The 23419-nt window shown below is 38.6% G+C and overlaps 1 protein-coding gene across 1 annotated transcript in view; it reads right to left on the bottom strand.

The window, feature by feature from the left end:
- Nucleotides 1-23419, bottom strand: part of KIF16B (kinesin family member 16B) — a gene marked incomplete at its 5' end in the record, with an annotated part of 147245 nt that overhangs the window by 25388 nt on the left and 98438 nt on the right. Inside the window, 2 exons of the mRNA XM_081998627.1 lie at nucleotides 14948-15037; nucleotides 21773-21895. Coding sequence (XP_081854753.1) covers nucleotides 14948-15037; nucleotides 21773-21895 — 213 coding nt within the window. The remainder of the gene's footprint in view (nucleotides 1-14947; nucleotides 15038-21772; nucleotides 21896-23419) is intronic.

Genomic DNA, 23419 nt, shown 5'->3' with positions numbered 1-23419 from the left:
GTTGTTTTTCTGGTATCTCCGGAATACAATTTATGCCACAACTTGGATACCCGTCCCTGTACAGTACAGCCTTTTCTCAGAGGAAGCTGTTTTGCCCCATGTACATGAGAATACTCTTTTCTTTCTGCTCTCCATCCTTTCTCCTCTGTGACAAAGGTTTACCTGCCCACAGAACTGGTTTAACCTTTGCATTTCTGGCTGGCAGGAGCAACTCCTGGTTCGCGTGTTGCTTTTTGCCTCGTGCCTAGCACAGGCAGCCCAGTGAGCCACGTCTATATTCCCTCCAGAACACATCCCATTGAGGCCAGAGCGTATTGGAGACCCTGCTAGGGTTAACCTGCCGGGCAAGCAATTCTGCAGCTTCCACACTGTATTCACACTGGCTACAATTCCCTTCCTTTTTCCTACTTAGCTCTCTGGAGCATTACCCCTATATAAACAGGTACCTCCTCTACATCATTCCCCTGCAATACTGGCACTAAGACATGCCAAGAAGCACAAGCACTTGCTTACGTCTCCTCCCATAAATACATGCAATTCTGTTGCAACTCCCCTCAAAGTCTGGACCCTGTGACTATCCCCCAAAGATCATCTTCTCTGGATTCACCAATACATAAGCATCTTCAAGATGCACAAGTTCTCACTGCTCTCCTGTCTCTAATTGTGGGTAACTCTCTTTGAACTTTTAAGATCTTCCTGGCATGCTTGCCAGTTACCTTCCTCAGACAGGCATAACCGTTTCTCCAAAGAACATTTCAACTTTATCTGTCACTGAAGAGGGATAAGAACACAAAAAAGAAATTCACCTCCTGTGAACCTCCCTCTGACGATGCAAAGTTACCAAGTAGGACCAGTCACCAAAGATTTCTCTTTTACATTTCACTAACTGTGCCTCACTGTCTTGGAATCATGCCCACCTGCCTATGCCATCCCTGGAAACTTTCAAGATCAGGTTGGACGGGGCTCTGAGCAACCTGATCTAGTTGAAGATGTCCCTGCTCACTGCAGGGGGGTTGGACTAGATGGCCTTTGGAGGTCCGTTCTAACCCAAACTATTCTATGATTCTATGAAACAATCACCTGTAAATATCAAAAAGGTTTGAGAGTTCTCATATCCAAGTTTCTCCTTTAAACAAGCAGGCTGAACTAGACTCAACATGTATTTTTGGAGCTACGGTGAGATGCGGAGGCCATTGTTTATCGCATTGTTTTAACTCCATTTAGTCTGCCTCCTGCTATTGAGAAAAATCAAATTAACTGCAGCCAAAGAAGTTACCTTGCATTACAGGAGTGTTTTTCCTTTCTCTAAAGCCATTTCTAGACTAGTGCGAATAATAACATACCAAAATAGTGCCATAAATGATGGTCAATATAATATTCGACAAATTACTTCACAGTTTTGTTCATTATAAGCAATATGATAGCATTTAAACACATAATAACTATAAAAATGAGCAATAGGATGTATCAAAGTTCATACAAACCTTTCACAGTTCTATAGAATTATGCAGCTTTGGGACTTTAATCTCTCTTATGAAAACTGGAAACTAATATAGCCAGAGCATCTTTCTAAATATAAGCCACTACCTGCATAGCTCAGGATTATCAACCAAGGAAAGAGGAACCAAAATTGGCCCAAATGGCAAAGAAAATATATTAAGTTCTCCACGCAGGCTGCAGAAAGGCAGAATAAGATGGTGCAGAAACAGCATACACCAACCTAAAGGATATAGTTCTCTCACATGTAAAGCAGTCAAAACCAAATAAAAAAATAATTAAACATGATTCCTAGATGTATTTGGAAAATAAGCATGATAAAATTGTAACATACCATGTCCTTGCAACCTTGATTTTGCTCCCTTGTTCATCTATCCCTTGCCCCAAGACAGAAGTCCCTGGGGGAAAAATACCAGTACCACGTGACAGACCATGGTCTAGGACAAGAGTATGTACTGACCTAGAGAGTCTATGGACAGGTTTAACACATACTTGCTATGCTTTTAGCTCATGATTTTTCAAACTAAACATTAATTTTTTTCATGTAGTCTCAGGTCATGGCACTTGTTTTTTTTCTTTAAAGAAACGGCAAGAATTTCTGGGTTTGCAAGGTCAAGTCTTAAAAGCTCACCACATTAATCAATCTTCATCAATGCGTGGCTCAAATCCCAATTCTCAAAAAGGTAAAAGGCATTTTCTGGTGCTTTATGCAGGCTTTATTTTAATTTCAAAAGTTATTTGGGATTTGATTCATTATCTTCCCACTGAGATTTCTAGCAAGGTTAAGGAAACGTCCCTGCAATAGTACAAGGCGGGCCGTGCGGCAGACACCATCTTTGCTGTGGCTGCTTATAGCCTTGCCCCACTCCAGACCACATTCCTGCCAATGCCGCGCTGGCTATTAAGTCACTTGTGTTGCACACCGAGAAGTCACAATACCATTTGACTTAAGCAACAGAAATGGGTTCAGAGAGGATAATTCACCGTAGCAGTTTTAACAGCTCTCCCCAAAAAGGTTTGCTTGTTGCATACGAGCTCATCTCAGTGACATCTGGCAGCATTTATGAAACATCCCCATCTCGTGTGGCTAACTGATGCTATAAATTTCAGTCACCCTTGCCTTTGAGAAATGCTAATAATGAAAACTCATCAAACAGCAGCAGTAATTTCTACTGCTGACTAGATGGATGCCTTTCAGACTACTCAAAATTAATGGCAGATCTCAGGGTCCTAAAGAACAGCTGTCACGGAGAAAGACACCTGCAAACAAACACGCAGTATGCCTCTAAGTTTGATTTGTTATACACATAAACCAGCAACTCTCACAACAAACTGGACTGATTACAAAGAGAAGCCAGCTTGCCTTCTGCGTCATTTCGTACGCTAGAACTAGAGAAAATGTAGTGCAAGTGCGCAAATGGGAAGCTTAAAAGGAACTGCTTAGGCCCCCCTCCACCAGTAAGAGTGATTTATAGTCATATAGGTTATACATAAATTTTCACTTATGTCTAATCTTACAGACATTACAAAACTAGCTGCTTTATCACAGGATTAAAAAGTAGCTGTAAGCCTCATACAAATTGGGATATTCCCCTACTATCAATGCTATCACTAAGTAAAGCTATACTTTAATATACTCTAGTATAGACAGATAATTAACTAAGTGTATTAAACTTAACAGATAACATTTTTCAGGAGTCTGCTTGGCAAAGGGTTTTCAATCTGCAGGAGAGAAACATCAACTATGAGGACCGGAAAGATCACTGTTACTACCAGTTTCATGAGCAATACCCTATTTAGTACTGCTCTTGAGATCCTAGAGGCAGGGTGGTGGGTGAGCATAGATACTTGTTTCCAAGTATAATAAAATTTCTTGATCAAGCACTTGAAGATAAATGCTTAGCAAGCAAGACCCATGTACATATACCACACATACAAGGAAAACTCAAAGACACTTGAATTAAAATGCCATGAGATTGAAGTCAACATCATTATTCGGGGGGGGGGGGGGAGAAAACAGGGATGTATTTAACTACTGCAAGTATTTGGGTTTGGATTACATGTCAGTAATTTCAGAATTACTGTCTGTCAGATGCTTTCTAGAAGGCTATAATAGTTCTATCCCGAACAAGCACTGCATCACTGAGTCCACGTACGAGTGATGCTGCTCCACCTACACAAGCTTTAGTAATGTAGGAAAGTAGGGGCAAGCTACAAGATCACATGAATTATTATTTTTTTTAAAAGCCTCCTTACAATGAGTTATAGCACATAAGAGCCTTCATGAACAATCAGAATGGAAATTACGCTGCACTACATATGTAAATAAAACCCTGCAATACAGTAGTTTGCAATTTCTTTTAACAATACCAATACTATTCAAAAATTGAGCTGAACTTAAAAGTAAAGGTATTCTTAGTTATTCCTCGACTTAAAAATAAAAATAAAATTGCAGTTAGAATTGAACATACAGTGAGCAATTTAAGGATTTAAAATACTGCTTTAAAAGTGTTGCTGTAATTTTTTTTGCAAAAAATGACATAACAAGACTAGGACATGTAGTGGTCAGATGCAGTTTGAAAGAAATTCAAAGTATTTCATAGAAAATACAGACTGTACACTCAAACAGCCTCAGAGTGCCCACATTGCTGACAGCACTGTACAACACAAATCATTATCACTAAGACCCAACAGTACCTAGAACTAAGTATGATAAATAATAATAGATTCAATGCAGAAGAAATTGGCCAAACAGAACCGTAGCTTTGATTCTTTTTATCATTCACAGCATCGTAGCCATTTATAGATAGCCATGAATTAACTGAATGTTTTAACACTGGTTCCCAAAGTTTTGCATCCATGAAAAGTGTGCTTTTTCATCTCCTTGACACTCACATCACAGACATCCCTATAAGGGATTTTGTTTTTCAGACATGGCCAGACAGCTTGCCTTCCACACTATTATTTCTGGTTTTGGTTCTGAAACACATCCTACAATAAACTGGACAACATCTTCCACTTTCAGTCTTCTCCTCCTGACATTTTTAATTCTATACCTGCAGCTCAATATTTTTCTTGAGAGCCACTGCTTCTTTATGTTTATTTTCATATTAAACCACATGAGATTGTATTTTATTGATTTTTGTCATGCAGGAATGTCTAATAAATTTTACTGCTTGGGCTTTCTTGCTTTGGAGTCTGTAGTGGGATAGAAAATTCTCTCTTATAAGACAGAGCCTTCTGTATGTTCCGTGTTGCAGAGACAGATGGTAAAAGACCCTTCCAGATTTATTTTTTTTTAATGTATTTACCTTACAGCAGTCTTACAGGAAAATCTTGTTGTGAATACAAAACCAAAGGCTTTTAGAAACTCACTTAGAAACTACACTATCAGCTGCACAGGTCTAAGAAATTTGTTTTCTTCCTTTCTTTTAAAGTCAATCCATTAATTAGGAAACACAGTATTATTTTCACTATCTCAAGTCTGAAAGATCATTAGCAGGAACATGATAAACTAATATTTATAAGAGACCCTTAGATAAAAAGTGTTTCTTGTAGATTGTAATAACAGTACCCATAAGGTTGGTTTGGGGGGGTTGGTTTTGGGTTTTTTGAAGCAAATTCACCATTTAAACCAACGTAACATATTAAAAAGGGGGATATTTACAACAGAACGCTGCAGTTACAGTTAGTGGCTCTTGACATTTCACTAGTCATTGGCCTCTTTCAAATGGACCGTGGACCTGGACTTGCCACCTCACCTTGCCAGCTGATCCCTGACTGTCAACAGGAGCAGTTACTACCACCGTCCTGGCCCTGCTCAGGTACTGCTGGACTTTGCCCTGGCCACCGAGGTCCCCGCTGCAACCTGTGCTGCAGCCACCCTTGGCTCCTGGCTTGTCTTCCCTTGTGGAAGAACCCCAACCTTGCTGCTCCCTGGTAGCTGTGTATGATCCTCAGGTGGGAAGTTCAGGGCAGGAGACTCACCTTGCATGCCTTGAAATGCCACGTGAAGGCACTGATCCCTCTATAGTGAATGCAACTGAGGCCTACAGAGACAAGGAAACATGCTTCAATTTGAACTTTACACCCTGACAACTGTTGTCAAATACAGAGGCAGAAACTGTTTTTCAGAAGCTTTTCCTTCTTGCAGACTACATCAATCTTATCTAAATGGGGCCTCCATCAGTTAATAGTCATCTGTATCGCAAACCTGTTTAGACAAGAAGTCACTCATTTGCTTAATACAGCAATGCCAAAATAAACAGCTAAAGATAAATAATTAAATATAAATAAATAATTAAATATCAATATTCTTACTGTACTACAAAATCTGCAACCTGTATCTTCCTGTTTATTCTCCCAGTGGTTCCAAATGAACAGAGAGGGGACAACCCCGCAATATGCTGCTCAAAAGCTGCCAGGTGAAGCTCAAGAGAAGCTTGGTATAATCCTCCAGATCAGGCAGTGAATGAAGTTTATCATAACAGCTTCACATCTGCAGCTGTGTCAGTAATACCATCTATATGTATAAGGAAAAAAATGCAACAGGCAGCACAGCTGGAACCAGACAGCTTTTGCTACTATCTACACTACTTGTTCAAAATTAACCTGGGTATTTTCACAAAAACTAGAGATACAGCTGGGTCATCATATGCTAAATCAACTGAAACCAAAGGATTCTACTTGAAAAGTCTACTTAATCTAGCAGCATATCCCTGACCAACACCGCGAGAACAAGTTGTTCTTCACCAAACCCTTAGAAGACGGCAAGACTGTCAATAACAGCTAATGATTAATGGAGCAGAAGTCTTCAAGTCCTCCAAAGCAAGGCAATCATTAAAAATAAGAAGAAATAGCAAAAACTCCAATCCTCCCCTCTGCCTTTCACTAAGCAGGAAGAAAATAGAGACACAGGGTTGCAGGCTAAGGTGTTCCCCAAGCCTACAGACAGTCAGGAGCAGCTAAGAAACAGCTGTATCTCAGTGAGCACCTAAACCTCAGGTTACATTGCCCAGAATTTTTCTTCTGAGGCGTTTTACTCTCACAGATAGCTGTTACCTGCCTGAAACTATTCTACTGATAAAACATGAGTATTTAGATATCATGCAAATTCACTAGATAATTGAGCAGAGCCTTGAAAATCTGGTTACCATGTAATCAAAACAATTATTCTGTCAAATCGTCCATGAATTATGAGATGGACTCACTCCCCTCCAAATGCTTCTTTTTTTCCATTTCTACATTACTTTTGTACAAGACTTTTTGCACAGCACAATCAATGAAACCTGGCATCTGATGTCTGCCTGCCAGTTATCTTGCCTCATGCTGAATTTATCAGAAGACCTACCAAGCTTCTCTGGTATTTTCCCAGAGAACCGGTTGGAAACTCACGGGTTTCATTAGCTACTCAGGACAGACCAAAACCACCCAGGTCTCATAATCAACCAAAACAGAGAAGGGAGGAAGTAGAAGGAGACACAGAAACTGTATTTCTGCAGAATTGCCCGTACCAAGCCAAGAAAACTTTGCTTCAGAAGTAAACTTCCGAACAATAATCAGAAATTAATCCCAAAGCAGGGCTTTCACAAGGCTCTTACATATTCAGATTCAGTTTTATGACGAGAAATTCACACACTGAATTCATTTTCCCACTAGAAATAGATTAGGAATTGAGTTTTACACTGGAAACAAATACGTCAGGGGGTCTGCTGTGTCTCAGATGCTCCAGTCCTGGTTAGCAACTATGAATTCAGAGGGACCACACGGAATAAACACACTTCCCCATAATCAAACTTGCACTGAACTACGTGATACGGTTAGCAGCAGTGTTTTTCACACTTTATTTATGGGAACAAATTCTCCTGTTCATTTGTAAACTGATGTTATGAGCAAAGTCCTAAAATTTCTTTTTAAAATATCAGCACCCAAAAGTCTCATGCTGCAGAAAGGCCAGATGAAGCATTTAGGGATCTACCTCTTAAATCACTTCTGTACCTAGCGGGAAACTGAAGCTGATATGGAAGTACCACGTATATAAACCTGCAGGCTTTCAGAATGCTCTGAACATAATATAATTAGGAATGGGAGCTGGAAACGTGTGCGAGAAAATATGCTTCCTGTGTGTGTACTTCTTGGCTGTTACAGGCGACAAGAATATGAATGTTAAAATTATCTATACTATAATTACTGTAGATTGTACTGAATAAAGGTGAAGGCTATAATCACATGCTTGTATAATAGCATTATAAGGTTTACACACAGATATGGATTCTAACTATTACTACTTGATTTTTCTTTCAATATTTATGGAAAGATACATTACTAAGCTAACAAAGCTCCAGGCTAGAAAGTAAAAATTAAGGTCTGCCTTTAGTTTAGGATTTATATTTCAAAAACTATTTCCTAAATGCTTTTCTGTAAACTTATAACTCTGCCAGAGGTATTATTTCAATGCATATCATGGCATTTGCTATTTTCAAGGACATCACTGTTGCAAAAAATTTTCACTTTAATCTGTGCTCAGATGTACAGTTTCTGGCAAAAAAAAAGCGCTTTTCGACTGTTTATGCATTCCTGGTGTTTGTCCTAAGGTTGCCATATTAAATTTGTTACTCCTACTATGTTTTTCCATTGTATAGAAACAAAACTACAGTACATATTCTTGATTATTAACAAAAAAAAAAAAAAAAAAAATCCAGATTTGCTAGTTAATATCCAGAAACATCCTTCCAGTCCAGGCAGAACACATCAACAAGTTGATTTCTTCACTGGATCCAATTTTCAAATACAGAATTAAACCTTAAATTATTGTAATAGACTATGCTCACTAAGGATCATGAAGTTCTAGAGGCTAAAAGAACCTGACTTAAGAATCCATACACAGCCAAAACTAAACTTTCTAAAAATAACGAGACAGGATTTGTAACAAGATTTGTGTAGTCATGTTCATTGATATATGCTACATCCTGCTCTCTCTAGTACATGTAACCCATGATTTAAATCGCTTCTTGGTCAAAAGAGTTTCTAAACATCAATCTCAACAAGCATTGAACTTGTGAATGGATTAGGACTTCAGTCATCACAGGATCAAGACTTTGGCATAAGCACTGAAGGTTTCATAGCTAATTCATTTTAAATGCTGTCTTAGAAGTTTTTAGTTACAGTTACTTACAACTGTAGTGCTTTCCACTATTTACAATTGAACACTAGAAGCGTCCAAATGTCCAGAATTCTGCATTCCATGCAGGGATACTACCTAAATCTTATACATTAAATATACAGTTAGTGATGCCAATAAATGAGAAAATCCAACGGTAGAACCAGCAGAGCTTCAGGCTGGCCAGCTCTGATGCAACAAGCTTTTGACTGCTGCTGCCAAAGCAGCTCCTGAGCTCCAGGAGCTCACTAGCTACACTGCAAGCGGCTCGCCAGCCCTGCAAGCCAAGTACCTCAAAGTTATTGCTTCCTCATCCTTCTCCCTTTCAAAGTAATCCCCGGAGATTAACACCAATTTTACATTTAATGAAACTCTACAGCTGCACAGTTACAAACCAGAATCAGAGCAGGCAGGCAGCTGAGAGCCCAGCCAAAATGCTGCCTTAAGTGCTCTGCACAAGTCTGCTGCCTTACCGCCCTGCTCCTGGTTTGATTTTTCTATTTTTAGTCGTCCTTAGGAGGCAGAACTCCGCATCTCTGATAAGTCTTTTTAAAATTATTTAATAATTACATAAATACACAGAAATTGCCTAATTATCCTTGAGACTATCGGGGAGGGAAGAATAAAAATCCCCAACCCCCCACCAACCCTGTCTTGAAAGTTAGTCCAAAATTGTATTTCTCTGTCAGTGATCCTGGAGAGAATCTCTTCCAGAATCGCAAGGATGCTCTCCTAAAATTCATGGCTTCACTTCAAACTCATCCTTCACCATCATCTGTGCCAGCATTTCATGCTGAAGATTTCTTCCACGTATTACTTACCAAAAGCATCAGATGTATGGACCACTTGAAAAGAAAATGGAGAGCCTTCCCTGGCAGTCAACCAAAAGAGGAGTATGGAGGCAAAAGGAGAGGGCAGCGAGATCAGTCAGTGGTGCTTAAATGAACAGTTCATGCCTCTTCATTCATCGTTACAGAGCTGAATTACTCCTCATTAAGTGGGACTAGAAAAAAGCCTTAAAAAGACCTTAAGAAAGGATAACAAAACTGCTGTCTGTTATATTTTAATAGCAAACATATACATAAAGTTGGGTAGTGGGGGCAGGATGGATGGATGAAACGGGAACTGCCTTCACGGAGATACAACACATTTCCTGTACTACTTTTGAGACGTAAAACACTTCCAGCAAAAAAATGGACAGACTATACTTAGGGTTTTGAAAAATCTGAAATATTGAAAAATTTTTTTAAAATAAGCCCGCAGCAATTGTTCTGAATTCAATATATATTCAAAAACTTTTACATACTATTTCCGAAAGACTTGAGAAATACTTTCTGCTCTTTGAGTTTCATACACTTCTTGCGGATATGCAAAGCAAAGAGCAGCCTGTTAACTCCTCCAGTTGACAAGAGCCTCGAGTTCACTCAAACAGAATGATACTCTGTCAAACAAAGATTTCTGATAATCAGAGAATATTGTCTTCAGAAATAAGAAGGAATATGATTCTCATCGACACTACTGATGATAGCCTTTCCTCCAGAACACTAGACACACAACAAAAATGGAAAAGAGGCACCATTTTTTCTTAACAATTATAAAATACAGTCTTTACTCTCCAATACTTAATGTACCTGAAAAACTCTGTCATCCAAGTAACAGCCTCTAATCCTAACCTCCAAGATTCAGGATATTGATATGGTACTACAATATATCGTGCACACTCATTTCCCCGGCAAGAATAGCAGATGGGGGTAGGGGTCACCTGGTAATTTTGGCTTGAAGGTTTAAGTTTACATAGACATTCCTGCTGTTTCAGATATGGCTATTATGCATCCATTCAGTCATGCAAGATGACAAAAAACAGACCAGCAGAAGGGGAAGCTGGCTCAATTACAACCTAAAATTCTTTAATAATTATAAACAGTCCTTTTGTGCTTTAGACTGTGAAAGATACAAATACATATTTCTATACAGAACCCATATTTCAAATACAAATATACATATTATTGCAATCTGTTAAATTAGCTAAAGTCGATAGCTTTAGCATTCCTGCAGAAATCTTGCCTATACACATATGTCCTTATCTCCATGAATGACTCTACAAATGCAAGCATACCTTGTAGCTCCTTTTTGGCATCTCTCTACAGATTTCCTAATATTTTAAGTCAAGAATTACTATTAGTAATAAAAATGCTTCAATAGTAGGTGCTTCCCTTACACCATGTAGAGATTTTTATGCACACGGAAACAGGTTTCAAGAAGATTGACAGGCCAACTCCATAAGTAGAGCCTACAGTGAAAGCCCCACAAAACCTGGCCTAGATACCTGGATGCAAGTAGGAATTAAGGATATCCACAGGGATGAGGGACTTCATAAACTTTGGATTCAGGTAGGGAAAGACAAATAGACAGCTGTTCCTCTGCTCTCCTTTGAAAGAGGGAAGAGACAGGAAAGTGGTAAGAAGAGGAGAGCAGTGGCCATCACAGCAGTGCATCACTCAAACTTGCTGAACTAACAGAGATGGGAGAGCCAGTTTTCCCTCACAGGAAGACGGGGATAGGGAAGGGAAAGTTTTCTGCAGAAACCAGCACCCCACTAATTTCTCAAAACCATGAGCTGATAGCAAAAGGGGAAGAAGGAGGGAAAAAAAAGGAGAGCCTTACTCTGAAAGTTCACTTCTCTATTGAAGATCCCATTTGCTCCTGTTTCTGACTAATGACAAACAAAAAGTATACTCATTACATAGACTACTGCAACTGAAAGCCAAGAATAATCTTAATTACAATTACCAAAATAATAAGAGAGTCATTAACAATCCAACAGCATAAGAAAACTGAAGCTAGGCAAATGACAATCATGCAGACCTAAAAAAAACAGGCACTGTTAAAATGCTGGCACTTATCTGCCTCTGGCACCATCTCACCCTGCTGCAGTTTCTTCAGTCTTTCAAAATTTGCATGTGACATTTCAATTAGATATCCAGTTGTCAGCAGCCACTTAATTACATTAGAAGAAATGTGCAGGTATATAAAATATATGACATATTATAGGGCTGGAAGACATTAGATGGTTTCTGCTTCTGAAAAAGATAATTTTTTTTTATAAACCTTCCCAATAAATCAGTTTGCCAATACATTCCTTTGGGAATTCAGTGGCAGCAACATGAAATGCAAGATCAGCAAATTATTAAAATACTGATGTACTCAGAGCTGAGCAACTAATGAGCCATAAAGTTCACTTCTAAAAGCAGGACACTCATACATTAAACACGTCCACAGTATTTTCACTGTTCATTATAAATATTAATTTGGAGTTGGAAGGTGAACTATGCAAAATAAAATTCAACTCTGATGGGTTCCAATAACATTGCTTTTAAGGATCAAGTTTCTTTGGAACAATATACAGTAACTAAGGATGTAACTTTTCAAGTTTGGTATTAAAATGCATTTTAGCGTCATGCTGAATCCCAAATGAGGTCAGTGACAGATGAGCGGAAGCAGATGGATGATTTTCAATTTACCAAACAAACTTAACTCCTACTCACATTGCAAAACTAATCAAAAATTACAATAAATTAAGGCTATTTTAAATAAAGGGAAAAAATGTGGGAAGCCATCATTCACATGTGTAACATTGATAATGAAATGCCTTCAAAGAAAACAGACACCAAATCTTTACTACAGTGCACAATATTATGTGTTTCATCCATCATAATGTGCTCTTCCCCTCTGATAAACAAGGACATGGTAGTTTGTAGAAATGCTGATGAGTAGAACAAACCAACTGCGTATTAGCTAGGTTTCTTCTGCCCACAAACTTGCCATTTCCTTGTGGTGCCCTAAGTCTCAAAGCAGGAGTGAACACAATACAACAGCCGGTACTATGTAAAATAGACAAGACAACATCAGTGCTACAACAGGTTCCAAAACAGGTGCTGAAGTGACAGTACCTATCTAAAAGCAGTAGACATGATCAAATGCTTATTTCGCTTCTCCTGACCTTTACTGTGTCTTGTACTTAGCAAAGATACGCATACTTGAACCTCACTGGTAATTTATTGAAGGTTGTTGTGGAGACTCGATAAAAGCTAGAAGAAAATACTACTAGAGCCAAGGACCTATTGTTTCAGAAAGTAACATGACTAAACATTTCTTTCAAGTATAATTAGAAGCCAAAACACATTACTGTGCTTCTCCAAAGAGTATCACATTTTAGGGAAAGTTGTACTGTCAAACTTGTAAGACTTGGTATTTGCCCTGACTTACCAAAATTGTTGAGAAGGGAACAGGTAACTTAATAAAACCTAGTATAATGTGTTTCCTATGTGGAAATTAGAAATTTATTCATCTGTGTAGTTAAACCAATAATTCCATTAATGTACTAGATGTGAATCTCAATAAGTTTACCTAAGACACAGATGTATGGCAACACAGAAGCATCAGTAAGAAACAAACTGGTACATTAAACTAGAGAATGTATTGACCTTGCAAGCATGACCGCAAACAGAGGGAAAAAGCTAAAAAAAAGCAGCAAAAGAAAATTGTCTGTATAAGATACCTATAAAGTGAGTGCTGTAGAGAATGGAAAATATAGGTAAAATCCACAGGAAAAATATTAATCATGAACTACCAATTACAATGAAAACAACTTCAGCTGGGAAAACTCCAAGATGAAGAAAACTATGTACCTTCGCTCTAGGCTGTGATTTTTTTCTCACTTGTATGCTCTTAGATGCTGGACTTCACTTTGACCTAGCAATACCACTCCTATATTCTAATGGTTCTTCAAAACAAGCAAACAAAAAACCAACAAAAAACGCCATTCCCTCTTGTAACACCAAAAAAGCCTGCATTTGTACTGGGAGTCACAAATACGTGATGCAAAGAAGTGACATTAATATGCTGCAGTGCACAGGGCATTTTAATAATGGCTTTAAGAACATCAGATTCCTCCTGAACCCAATTACTACATACTACAAAGAAGCTGGTCTCCCTTTGACATAACTGTGACAGCCAAATTCCATCGTTCCTCAATGTACTGTCAGGACCAATAACAGACTCTGAAAAAGGCCACTCGCACATTTTCCTAAATGGGGGAGATCAGTCTGCAGAGAGGTTCAGGTGGCCCTTTTCTATTTCAGCTGGATGACTGCCTAGCTGCTTTTTCAAGAGTTAGATGCAATTGGGGTGTTACTGTCAACAGACTATCAGTCTAACATCCAAAAGGAAATGTCAATGCATTCGAATGAAAAATTGGAAAGAGAACATCTCAATTTTCCATTCAACACTCATTTTTACCTTTTAAATCTTTCTGTAACCTAATTTTCTTTTTCTTTTCTGTCTCGTGGGTTTTTTTTTTTTTTTTGGTAAGCTTTTCATTAGATATTTGGTGCATGACAGTTTCAATTTCTGGTTTTTCATACTGTTTTGGAATACATCTTAAGTCCCAGAATCTCCACAAAACACAGATCTACATATTTTCCTCTTTAAAACTCAAGTCTTTCCATGTACAATCAGTTTTTAGCTTAAAGAATAAGTCAATGAAGACCCAAAACTTTTCACAAAGAAAGCATGTGCATACTATTGCATGTCTCTCTTCCTTAAACATATTAATGTTTTTTAATATATTGCCCATGAATATATGGCCCAGGCTTCTTTACTTGTGCTAACTCTCAAATCACAATTACTTCAATTGCTTGAATGACTTATTTCTTCTAATATCCAAGGGAAGACATAGAAAGGAGGCAAAATGTTAATAATTAGAAGTTAGATGTGGAAGCCAAGAACTGTAACTCTACAAACACACACTCCAATGAACTAAAGCTCTGTCAGGCACAGCTTCTCATACCCTGAATGCCCAGAGTCTCCCAAAGTGGGAGATTGAAAGATCAATTTTCCTTTTTGCAGAAACCTGGAAGCCATTATTAGAAAAGGGTATCTGTGGAACGATGCTCTTCTTTTAAATGAGGAGTTGTCAGGATGACACGATCTGACCGCAAGTATCTTGCGATGAACAAAACAGCAACCTCTAGGGAACAACGCCAGTGAACAGTAAAGGGAATTAATGGCTACAGGCAACACACGGAGTCGCAGTTTCACTGTAGCAACAGCATGCAACATCCATCCCGTATCTAGTAGCCTTGGAGCTTTAAACTGCTGAAGGGCTTGCCAATGTTACTAGAAGCCTACAGCTGAGAGGAATATTGGTTTTGAGTAAACATCTTTCAAAAAGTTTATTTTCAAGTCTCTACCTCCACCCTTTTCTGCAAAGGAAGTTTTACCAAAACTTACCTCTGGGTACTTCAGTTTTAAAGTTTTATGCATTTCCCGAAAACGACTGTATCGCCTGAATACTGTCCATGTCTCATCCAGGACTGTTATCTGTATCAGACAATATAAAAAGAAGAGACAGAAGTAAAACCACACATTGTATAAGACTAAAAACCATGCAGTATACAAAGCTGCCAGATTAAAACAGGCAATTCTTAGTTACCTCAAATTCATAAGATTTACAGGTTTACTTTTTTTTTTTTTCATTACAGTGACAGAACTGTATTTAATAAGGAGCACTGATTGCAAAGTAAAAAAACTGAACGCATTTATTCCTTATTCTGGAGTAGTTTGACAAGGCTGCAAACACATTAAAATATCCCCAATCATTCCTTGGTGCAGCTATGCAGCTCACAGCATTACAATCAGCGGGTGTTCCATTAATGAATGAGTAACATCCAGCACAAGCCTAGTGTAGCCTCTCTATACAGCCATAGAAATGTATATATTCTCATATACACACACATATACACAGATACACAAATAACAACTACATGTTTCTTGGATACACAGAGATCATTACCATGGAGAACAGGATTCCAATTTGTAGGGTAAAAAAACACGTATGCTGGCTTTCAGTAGAAGATATTCCTTTAAAACATTCTGTGCCTGTGTCATCAATGTTGATGAACAGCCCATTTATACAGGAAGTTTCATTAAAATTAAGATAATTACTCCTGTGAATAAAGCACATAGCAACAGGAGCTAAGGGGGAGGGCAAGCCAATCTTGCCATCAGTTATTCACAAAATTCTGACTGAAACCGAGAAACCAACAACAATTTCAGGGAAAGAAAATTTTTCACTGTCTGAAATTAGATGTTATGAAAGAAATTTGTAAATGGGTCATAAGAGCGCTATGACTGGATCCTTTGATTTTACAGTGAAGTCTTTCTGCAGCTCTAGTGATCCAAGGCTACCAAGAAGCAATGGTGCAGGGAGAGCAGACATTTTTCTACACCAGCTAGTAGAGCTGGAGGAAGCCAACTGGCATTGCCTAAACCTGAATTGCCTAAACCTGACTTGCTTTTTTAATCTAACAGGCCTAATATGTGGTACTACCCCCGCCTAGCTATGAATTCATGCATGAAGATCAAAAACAAACATTTTCATAAAATGCATTTCACAAAGACACGGGCTTGGCTTTTAATCTTAAAGTGACTCTTAAAATGAACAAGCAGATGCCTCATGACTGAGCGTACCAGAAAGTTACAGTGATAGAAAGTCACAACGGAACAGTGTGAGTAGGAGAAAAGGAAACCGGAGAAATAGAGCCAGAGCAAACCAGCATCCAAGCACCGTTGTTGACAACTGCTACCTCAGGCTCGCAACAAACTCATCTCTGGTCCACCCTTCCCTATCCCCACTGCCTTTGCTCGTGTTTACAGAACAGGGAAACTGGAGGAAGTGTTTTAGAAACCAAAAATCATTGTGCGTCTCACAGCATCGGGAACGAGGGTTGGGGTATTTTTATTTTGTTGTTTGGTTTTGGGGGGTTTTTTGGAGGGGTGTTCTATTTTTACCTCTCTCTTTCACTGAAAGTTATAAGTAAGCAAAATTGGCCTTCTCAAAACTTTTCAAATATCAAAATGTAGGTTCTTCTAGCACATCTCCACAAAGTAAATTCATTATTTCTGATAAAAGTCATCTTTCATGTCACCAGTAAGTTTGGCTGTTACTAGGACATCTGCCTGATGGGCCATATTTCCTGATTTAAAAATTCACAGAGTTGCCCTCCCTCAATATATTGTCTCAAGCTTTACAATCAGGTGAATGGATTTAACATGCATAGGCAGGCTTAACTAAAAAAAGTAACAATTCAGGAATACGCAGTTACATTGATCTTGATTAACTAGTTAACCATTTTGTTCTGAATAATTACTTTAAAGGGCTTTGTGATTTCAACGTTCAAGTAAACATTAGAGTGCAACGGATAATCATAAAATAAAGATGTTATTCATCCCTGCTTTCGCTTTGCTTTAATTCTGTATTTTAGTATTTCTGACTTGTGAAATTTTGCTGCGATAATTTCGTTTGTACATGGCCTTTACTCAGAAGTGACCTCTTTTTTCCCTAGGGTTTTCACAGAAGCATGCCTTTAGGTGAGCAACCTAGCACTAAGCACCCAGGACTCCTCCAGATACAAAGCCTGGAGAACAGCGTGAATGTCAGATTGCCAACAAAGTTGTTTGCTGTGCATCCGACAGCTGTCTAGGGGATAGGGTGACACCAAACTTACCCAAATCAAATTGCCTGCAGCCACTTCTTTATCAGCTTTCTTCTACAAAGTTTAATAAACAACCGGTTTAACCACCACTTTGGTAATACTTGTTAGAGATGGGCAGGAAGAAAAAAGAGCAAAACGATGTATCTGTGCTGCCTAAGAACTGACGATTTTCTCTACAGCGTACTCTGGTGCCTTGACTTGACCTGACTTGGTCCCTGTCGTCCTCTTTGTTTGCTTTCCAAAATCTTGCAAGGACACTAGCAGGTAATGCATTGCAAAATTTTATTGTTGTTACTGAAAACTTTTTCTCTGTTGAGATGCCATGAAGCCACTCCCTCCCTCCCATACTGTCGATATTATTGGAAAATTAATTTCAAAGCTAAAGAAAATCTTAACCAGTCCCCAAAGCCCAAAAATAACGTTATTGGGATCAAATTCCACTCTATAAACAGAAGAATTACAGCACACCTGGCATAGCAATAGCATTTCCAGAACACGGCCTTTTACTCCTACAGCTGATCCAGAGAGTGGAGACTGGGATTCTTTTCCCGCATTTAAAAAAGCTGTATGATAGACTATATACTCTGTAAGTATGGGATGGGGACATAAGTAGATCTTTTGAACAGTAGCAGTAAAGCAAATTTGGCTAGCCCTTTACTTTTTACTTGTAATTTGCTAATATAGCAGTTAAAAATATTTTCTTGATAAAAAAATATATGGTTGACTAAAACTGTAAGACAGATTTTTCAAAATATTCTTATCTGGGCACTTAAGCAATCCCAGATTTGCCTCGGAATTGTGGGGTTTTTTTTAATTCAAGTGTACCATTTGCTATGCAAAACTCCTGTTTGAAAGATACTACAAGACCTGTCTCCTTATCTTTTCTTCTGTGTGATGACTGACAGAAAATAACCTAATAGACATTTTCAACATATTTCACTGTAAAGCATGTCACAGAATTTGTTCCCCTTCTGACCCACAGAAACAGAAGTAAAACTTGGTGGGGAGGCGGGGGGACAGACACACATACAACACGACATGACAGACGAAAAAATATTCCGCCTGATTCTGAAGCACTCAGAAATAACAGAACATGCCCATCTTACTTATCTGGGCTGGTTAAACTTTCTACAGTAATTGTAAAAATTCACATTTCTCCAAGTGGACCTTGTTGAAACTGTTCCTCACACTGTCTATGAATACAGCATCTGAAAAGCTAAAACTTGCTTAAAAATTTCTTGGAACCTTTTTTTATTCATTAATTTGATTAATCTAATAGAGCTGAGAGAAGATTGTGCTTTTTCTTTTTTTTAATTCAGGTAGAGATAGGATATGCATCATTTTCATTAAGAACTATGTATCAATGAGCATTGCTTCTGCTTTACTCTGAACACTGAGTTCAGAAACACGGACATTTTGAGCAGACCCACCACTGCATTTGACTGCACAACTGTGACCACACCTGGAGAAAAGCACTGCTTTGGGGTGTATCTGCCTGGATCTTCTCCTGTAGAGAACTCATCGGAGATGACTGAAAGGCTTTGAAACACAAGAAAAAAAGCCAGTTTTGAAAGAGTATTGGACAGGATAAATAAAATGAGAAGTCAGAACAAGTAGGGAAAGATGAATAAAAGTGAGAAGGCTCATCTAGAACTTTCCTCCTTGGCAGAGAGTCCCTTGCAGAGCTGGGCTTAATTCCAGGCTTTGCCTCCATCACCAGCTCTCGGGAAACCCTGCATGCCTTTCTGTGATCTCGAGTTCCCCGTTCCCTGCTGCCTCACTGTTCCTCCTGCCACCCATAGGTACTGTCTGCAACTACAGGCACCGTCTGTAACAGATGCCAACAGTCTTATCAATGCAAAAGGTCTTCCTACACGCTGTTTCTAGCACAGCCTTGTCTGAATATTCTGTGTATCACAACATGAAAGGAAGAGAAGCTGACAAGAATATTTTTCTGGTACTCTAATTCAGCTCTAACATAAATATGTTTAAACCTGATTAAGTTACTACTGTTTCATCATGGCTTTAGAGACAACATATAAAACTGTTGCTCAAATGGAAGTTTTTTTGGAAATGTATCTATTCATACTAAATACTTAATAGCAGACTAGCACAAACAGCCCTGGAACATCTCTTACTGCAAAAAGAGAAGGTTCTATCTTAACCCTAATAAAGCATGGTTTTGTTTTCTATTTTGAACTCTCTCCAGTAGGTTCTCCTGGGAGTCACTCAACATCTTAAAGTATCCAGTGTATCTGCTGCTGTATCCAGTGGAAGAACCTGAGTGGACAGACCATCTAGGTCTATTCCCAAAGGTTATATATGTCTAGATGGACAAGATGCTGAACCTGCACTAAAACAAAAATATTTTTGGATATGTTCAAGATGAAAGACTTATGAACTGACTGTGATGCTGCCAATAGAAGTGGAACTCACTCACTCTCTTTTGGCATACAAAGGAAATAATCTTTTCTATTGCATGTCACAAGAAGAAATTCACATATTTGCTACATATAGAAATCTATTGTATTTGTTCCTCTTCACAGCAATATGCCAGGATTTAACTACAAACACAATGACTAGAAATGCCCACTGAAGAAAATACTTCTGAGAGATACAGGGGAAAGGTATCAAATAGAAAAGTTTGTGGAAGGTCTGTGGATTGTAGCTTGGAGCCAAATCCTGACCACAGCAAAAGCAGCCCACTGTGACATAGAGAGACCTGGAAGGAAAGGAAAAAGCATAAACAGTTGATCGATTTGTGTAAGGGAATGACTGCAAGAAATATCCCAATGACTGCCAACTAAGGTCCGTAGGATCTTCAACAGAAATATTTGTGCTCTAAGGAAGCCAACAGCAATGGAATACAGTTACTGAAGCGATGGTCCATTCCCTACCCCATATGGCATCCATTTCTTTGCTTTGAACTTCATCAAAGCAGTTATTTAAAGCAGCAGTTTCTTTCAGAGGAAGCCTACAAATGGCACAGGAGAGTGAGAAAGAAAAGATGGTACTGTCGAGTACGACAGAAGAGAATAGCCATTCCATATACACCAGTCTTAGCCAGAGCACCCTGTTCTTTCCCGGTTACAAATTCCACCCCCTTCCAACATTATTCTTCTACTACACTTCCTTCCAGGTAAGTCCTCTTTAACTGTCCCTTCATTCTAAGATCCTGCAGATGCTTACATGGGTTTTAGGGATGAAGGGAGAATACTTGGAAAAGAAATCCACCAACTTACTAAAAAGAGAACACACCTTTTTACTGTGTTTACCTTCACGAACAGTTACCCAGTTTAGTTGATCCCATGTGCTGAAAATAGTTGGCGGCTGAAACAGTCCTTGGGGAAGTTTTATACGCACTTGCTCTTCTCTCAGCATCTTTTTGGCTCCGGGCTTTTGCTGGGCCCAGGAAATGCCAAGTTCAAAAGGCAAAAGCAAGTATTCCCATCCACAAATTGTGCAGTATGTTTTGAGATGAAAGTTTAATTAGCTCAAACAGAATTTAGATTGCCCATCTTAGTACAAGCCTTTGCAAAAGATAATGTGAGCACGGTTCAAAAACGGTCCCGCACACCATGAGGGCAGGTTGCTCCTCCAACTTAAAAGCAGCTAATGAAGCATCTGGCAGTACATTCAGTGAAGGCGGCTGCCAGTTCTGTCTCTGATGCCATGTACATCAGTTATGCTACATGTCCACATGCACTGAGAGCACATTTCCAATTAGACTTCACATCTTGCTTTGAAAAAACACTGGCTTAGTACCAGAGGAAACATAATGAATATGCATTTTTTCCAGCATTTCTGCACAGAAGATGAACTGAGGAAGCCACTACAATGGTGGGGAAGCAGGTAACAGTTTGGAAGAAGGACCTTGGAAAAGCAGAGTGGGAAGAATCAGAACAACAAAGACAGACAGAAGGAATCAAGCCTTTCTTGTAGATATGTGCAAAAAACTTTAATTATGCTTTCATTATCACAGGTAAATATTTGAAGCCTAATAATTTTATATACCTGACACTCGCATCTCAATAAAGGTCTTTCCTACAACCAATATGCATTTAATCCTCATCTCTGCAACACCTTCAACTGAATTATTTGGCATTGGATCTGGAACTGCTCACCCCAAGAATCCGACCATCAACCTCCTGTGTACAATTGATCCACTTGGAAAATACTTGTGTTTATAGTGTCCTGTATTGTGCATCCCTTTCACAACCTCTCTTATTTAGCAGTACTGAGGCCACTTAGTCAGCGGAAAGAGACAGAATCAAAAATTGCGGTTAGTGGAAACAAAAACTACATTTCACTGGGGTTAGTAAGGTGATTTCTGGTATCTGGAGATTCTCAGGTGTGTTTCGAGTTGCCATTTCCGTCTTTGCTAACTGCGATGCTGTCACAGTGAACACTGACAGCTGGACAGAGCAAACTAGGAACTATTTAGTTTTAAACAAAAGGCATTTTTCTATTACTATTGCTACTATGATGCCACTGCTGTACAAACGCAAGCAGCATGTGTACAGAGAACCCAAACATTAAGAAGACACTGAAAAGCACTTACCTTTATTTCAAACTCATAGTGTTCATCCTTTCCCTGCCCACACAGGACATAGCGTGGAATACTAATTTTAATTGGGTCCTTTAGGTTGTCTGGATTTGCTCCCAGAGAACGACAGACCATCCGCTTTCATGTGCATACCAAATAGGGAGAACAAAGGAAAACCAAAATCACTACGTAAGGAAAAAAAGAAAAGAACTTCACTAAAAATGAGAAAATGTTCTTGGCCAGAAGAGCAAGGAAAGAGAGCATGGAGGAGATAGACATTATTTCAGAAATGAAGGGATTACTTGAAAATGAAGTGGAACTCCTTTTATAAGCAAGCCCTAGCATTTTGTTATGCACAAAAAAAAATGAGGTGAATTGTCCTCAAAAATATTGCTCATGCTTTGAAAAGGCATTTTCAGCTTAGATATCAAAAACAAGGGAAAGCAGAAGACTTTGTATTAACCCTCTTGGAAAAAATAAATACATGAATTAAGCTTTCACAGCCAGCCATATTTTTGGATGTCTTTATCTTTACATAACAAACCTGTTTACAATATCATGCAAAGCTGCAGGTGATCGAGGCAATTCGGAAATTGCCTAGATCTTAGACTTTCAAATCCAAACTCATTTTATAATTAAGTAAGGTATAGATAACATAGTAATCCTCTGTCAGAGTAGTTTCCTACTATTTTCTTCAAATCATATCTAATTAACAGAAAACTCAACCGTGTTACATTTTCATGGTCTGGACAAAGAAGTCCAAAAAGATATTTGCAATGAGGGCACATTCCTCTGACTAACAGCCAGATGGAATCTGTAATTATGAAGTTAAGTCAAAAATAAAATATTTTTGCAACTGAAAAGATTACCGCTTTGCAGTGAGCATGTCCAAAAGCAGCATAAGAATTTACAGTGAACAAGTACAGAAACAGTCTTTCAGGAAGTCCACTTCCTCAACTGAACGCATTTGGTCTGAAAAGCTTAATGAACTTGTACTTAAAAAATAACAGCACCATGACAAGTGTAAGTTAATAACAAAAAAAGATTGAAAAACTATCACTTTAAAGTTATGACCATGTTATATATTTTTATTTAGTGATGCTATCCATTGCTTATATGGATGCTGTATTCTCAACATGCATTTTCAATCCCTTAGCAACTATTATGAGATGTGTTGCTTGGTCAAAATTCTTCAGTCTTGACCAACACTACCTCCACACGTGAACATGGCTCAGGCTTCTGCTCATTGACACTTGGTATCTCTGTAGCAACTCTTGGTGACTCCCAGTACACGTGATACTGTGTAGGAGCTGGAGAAAACTTTGAAAATTGTTCATAAACGCCCCTCTGAATGCTGTTTGTTACAGACAGTTTTTTGGCATCTTCACCTGGCCATCGTAAAGGGGAGGCTGTTATTTCATTACTAGTCAATTATAAAAGCCAACGTAATTCCCCTTGACGTTAGCATTAAGAACAGTGAAAAAGAAAATACAAAGAAAGTGAATTTTAGTTCCAATTAACGGACTTTATCTAGGTGTTTGCCACAAATTTCTTTTTTTTTTTTTTAGCAAAAACACAATAAAGTTTGCACTGGAATGGAAAAATACTTTTAGTGACTCATTTACATGACAAATGTTTTCTCCTCTCCATTTTGCCCTTCTT

The sequence above is a fragment of the Phaethon aethereus genome, assembly GCF_964289735.1.
Source record: "Phaethon aethereus genome assembly, chromosome: 3".
Taxonomy (NCBI): domain Eukaryota; kingdom Metazoa; phylum Chordata; class Aves; order Phaethontiformes; family Phaethontidae; genus Phaethon; species Phaethon aethereus.
The sequence above is the reverse complement of the archived record's forward strand: the minus strand, read 5'-3'. Positions and strand labels throughout refer to the sequence as shown.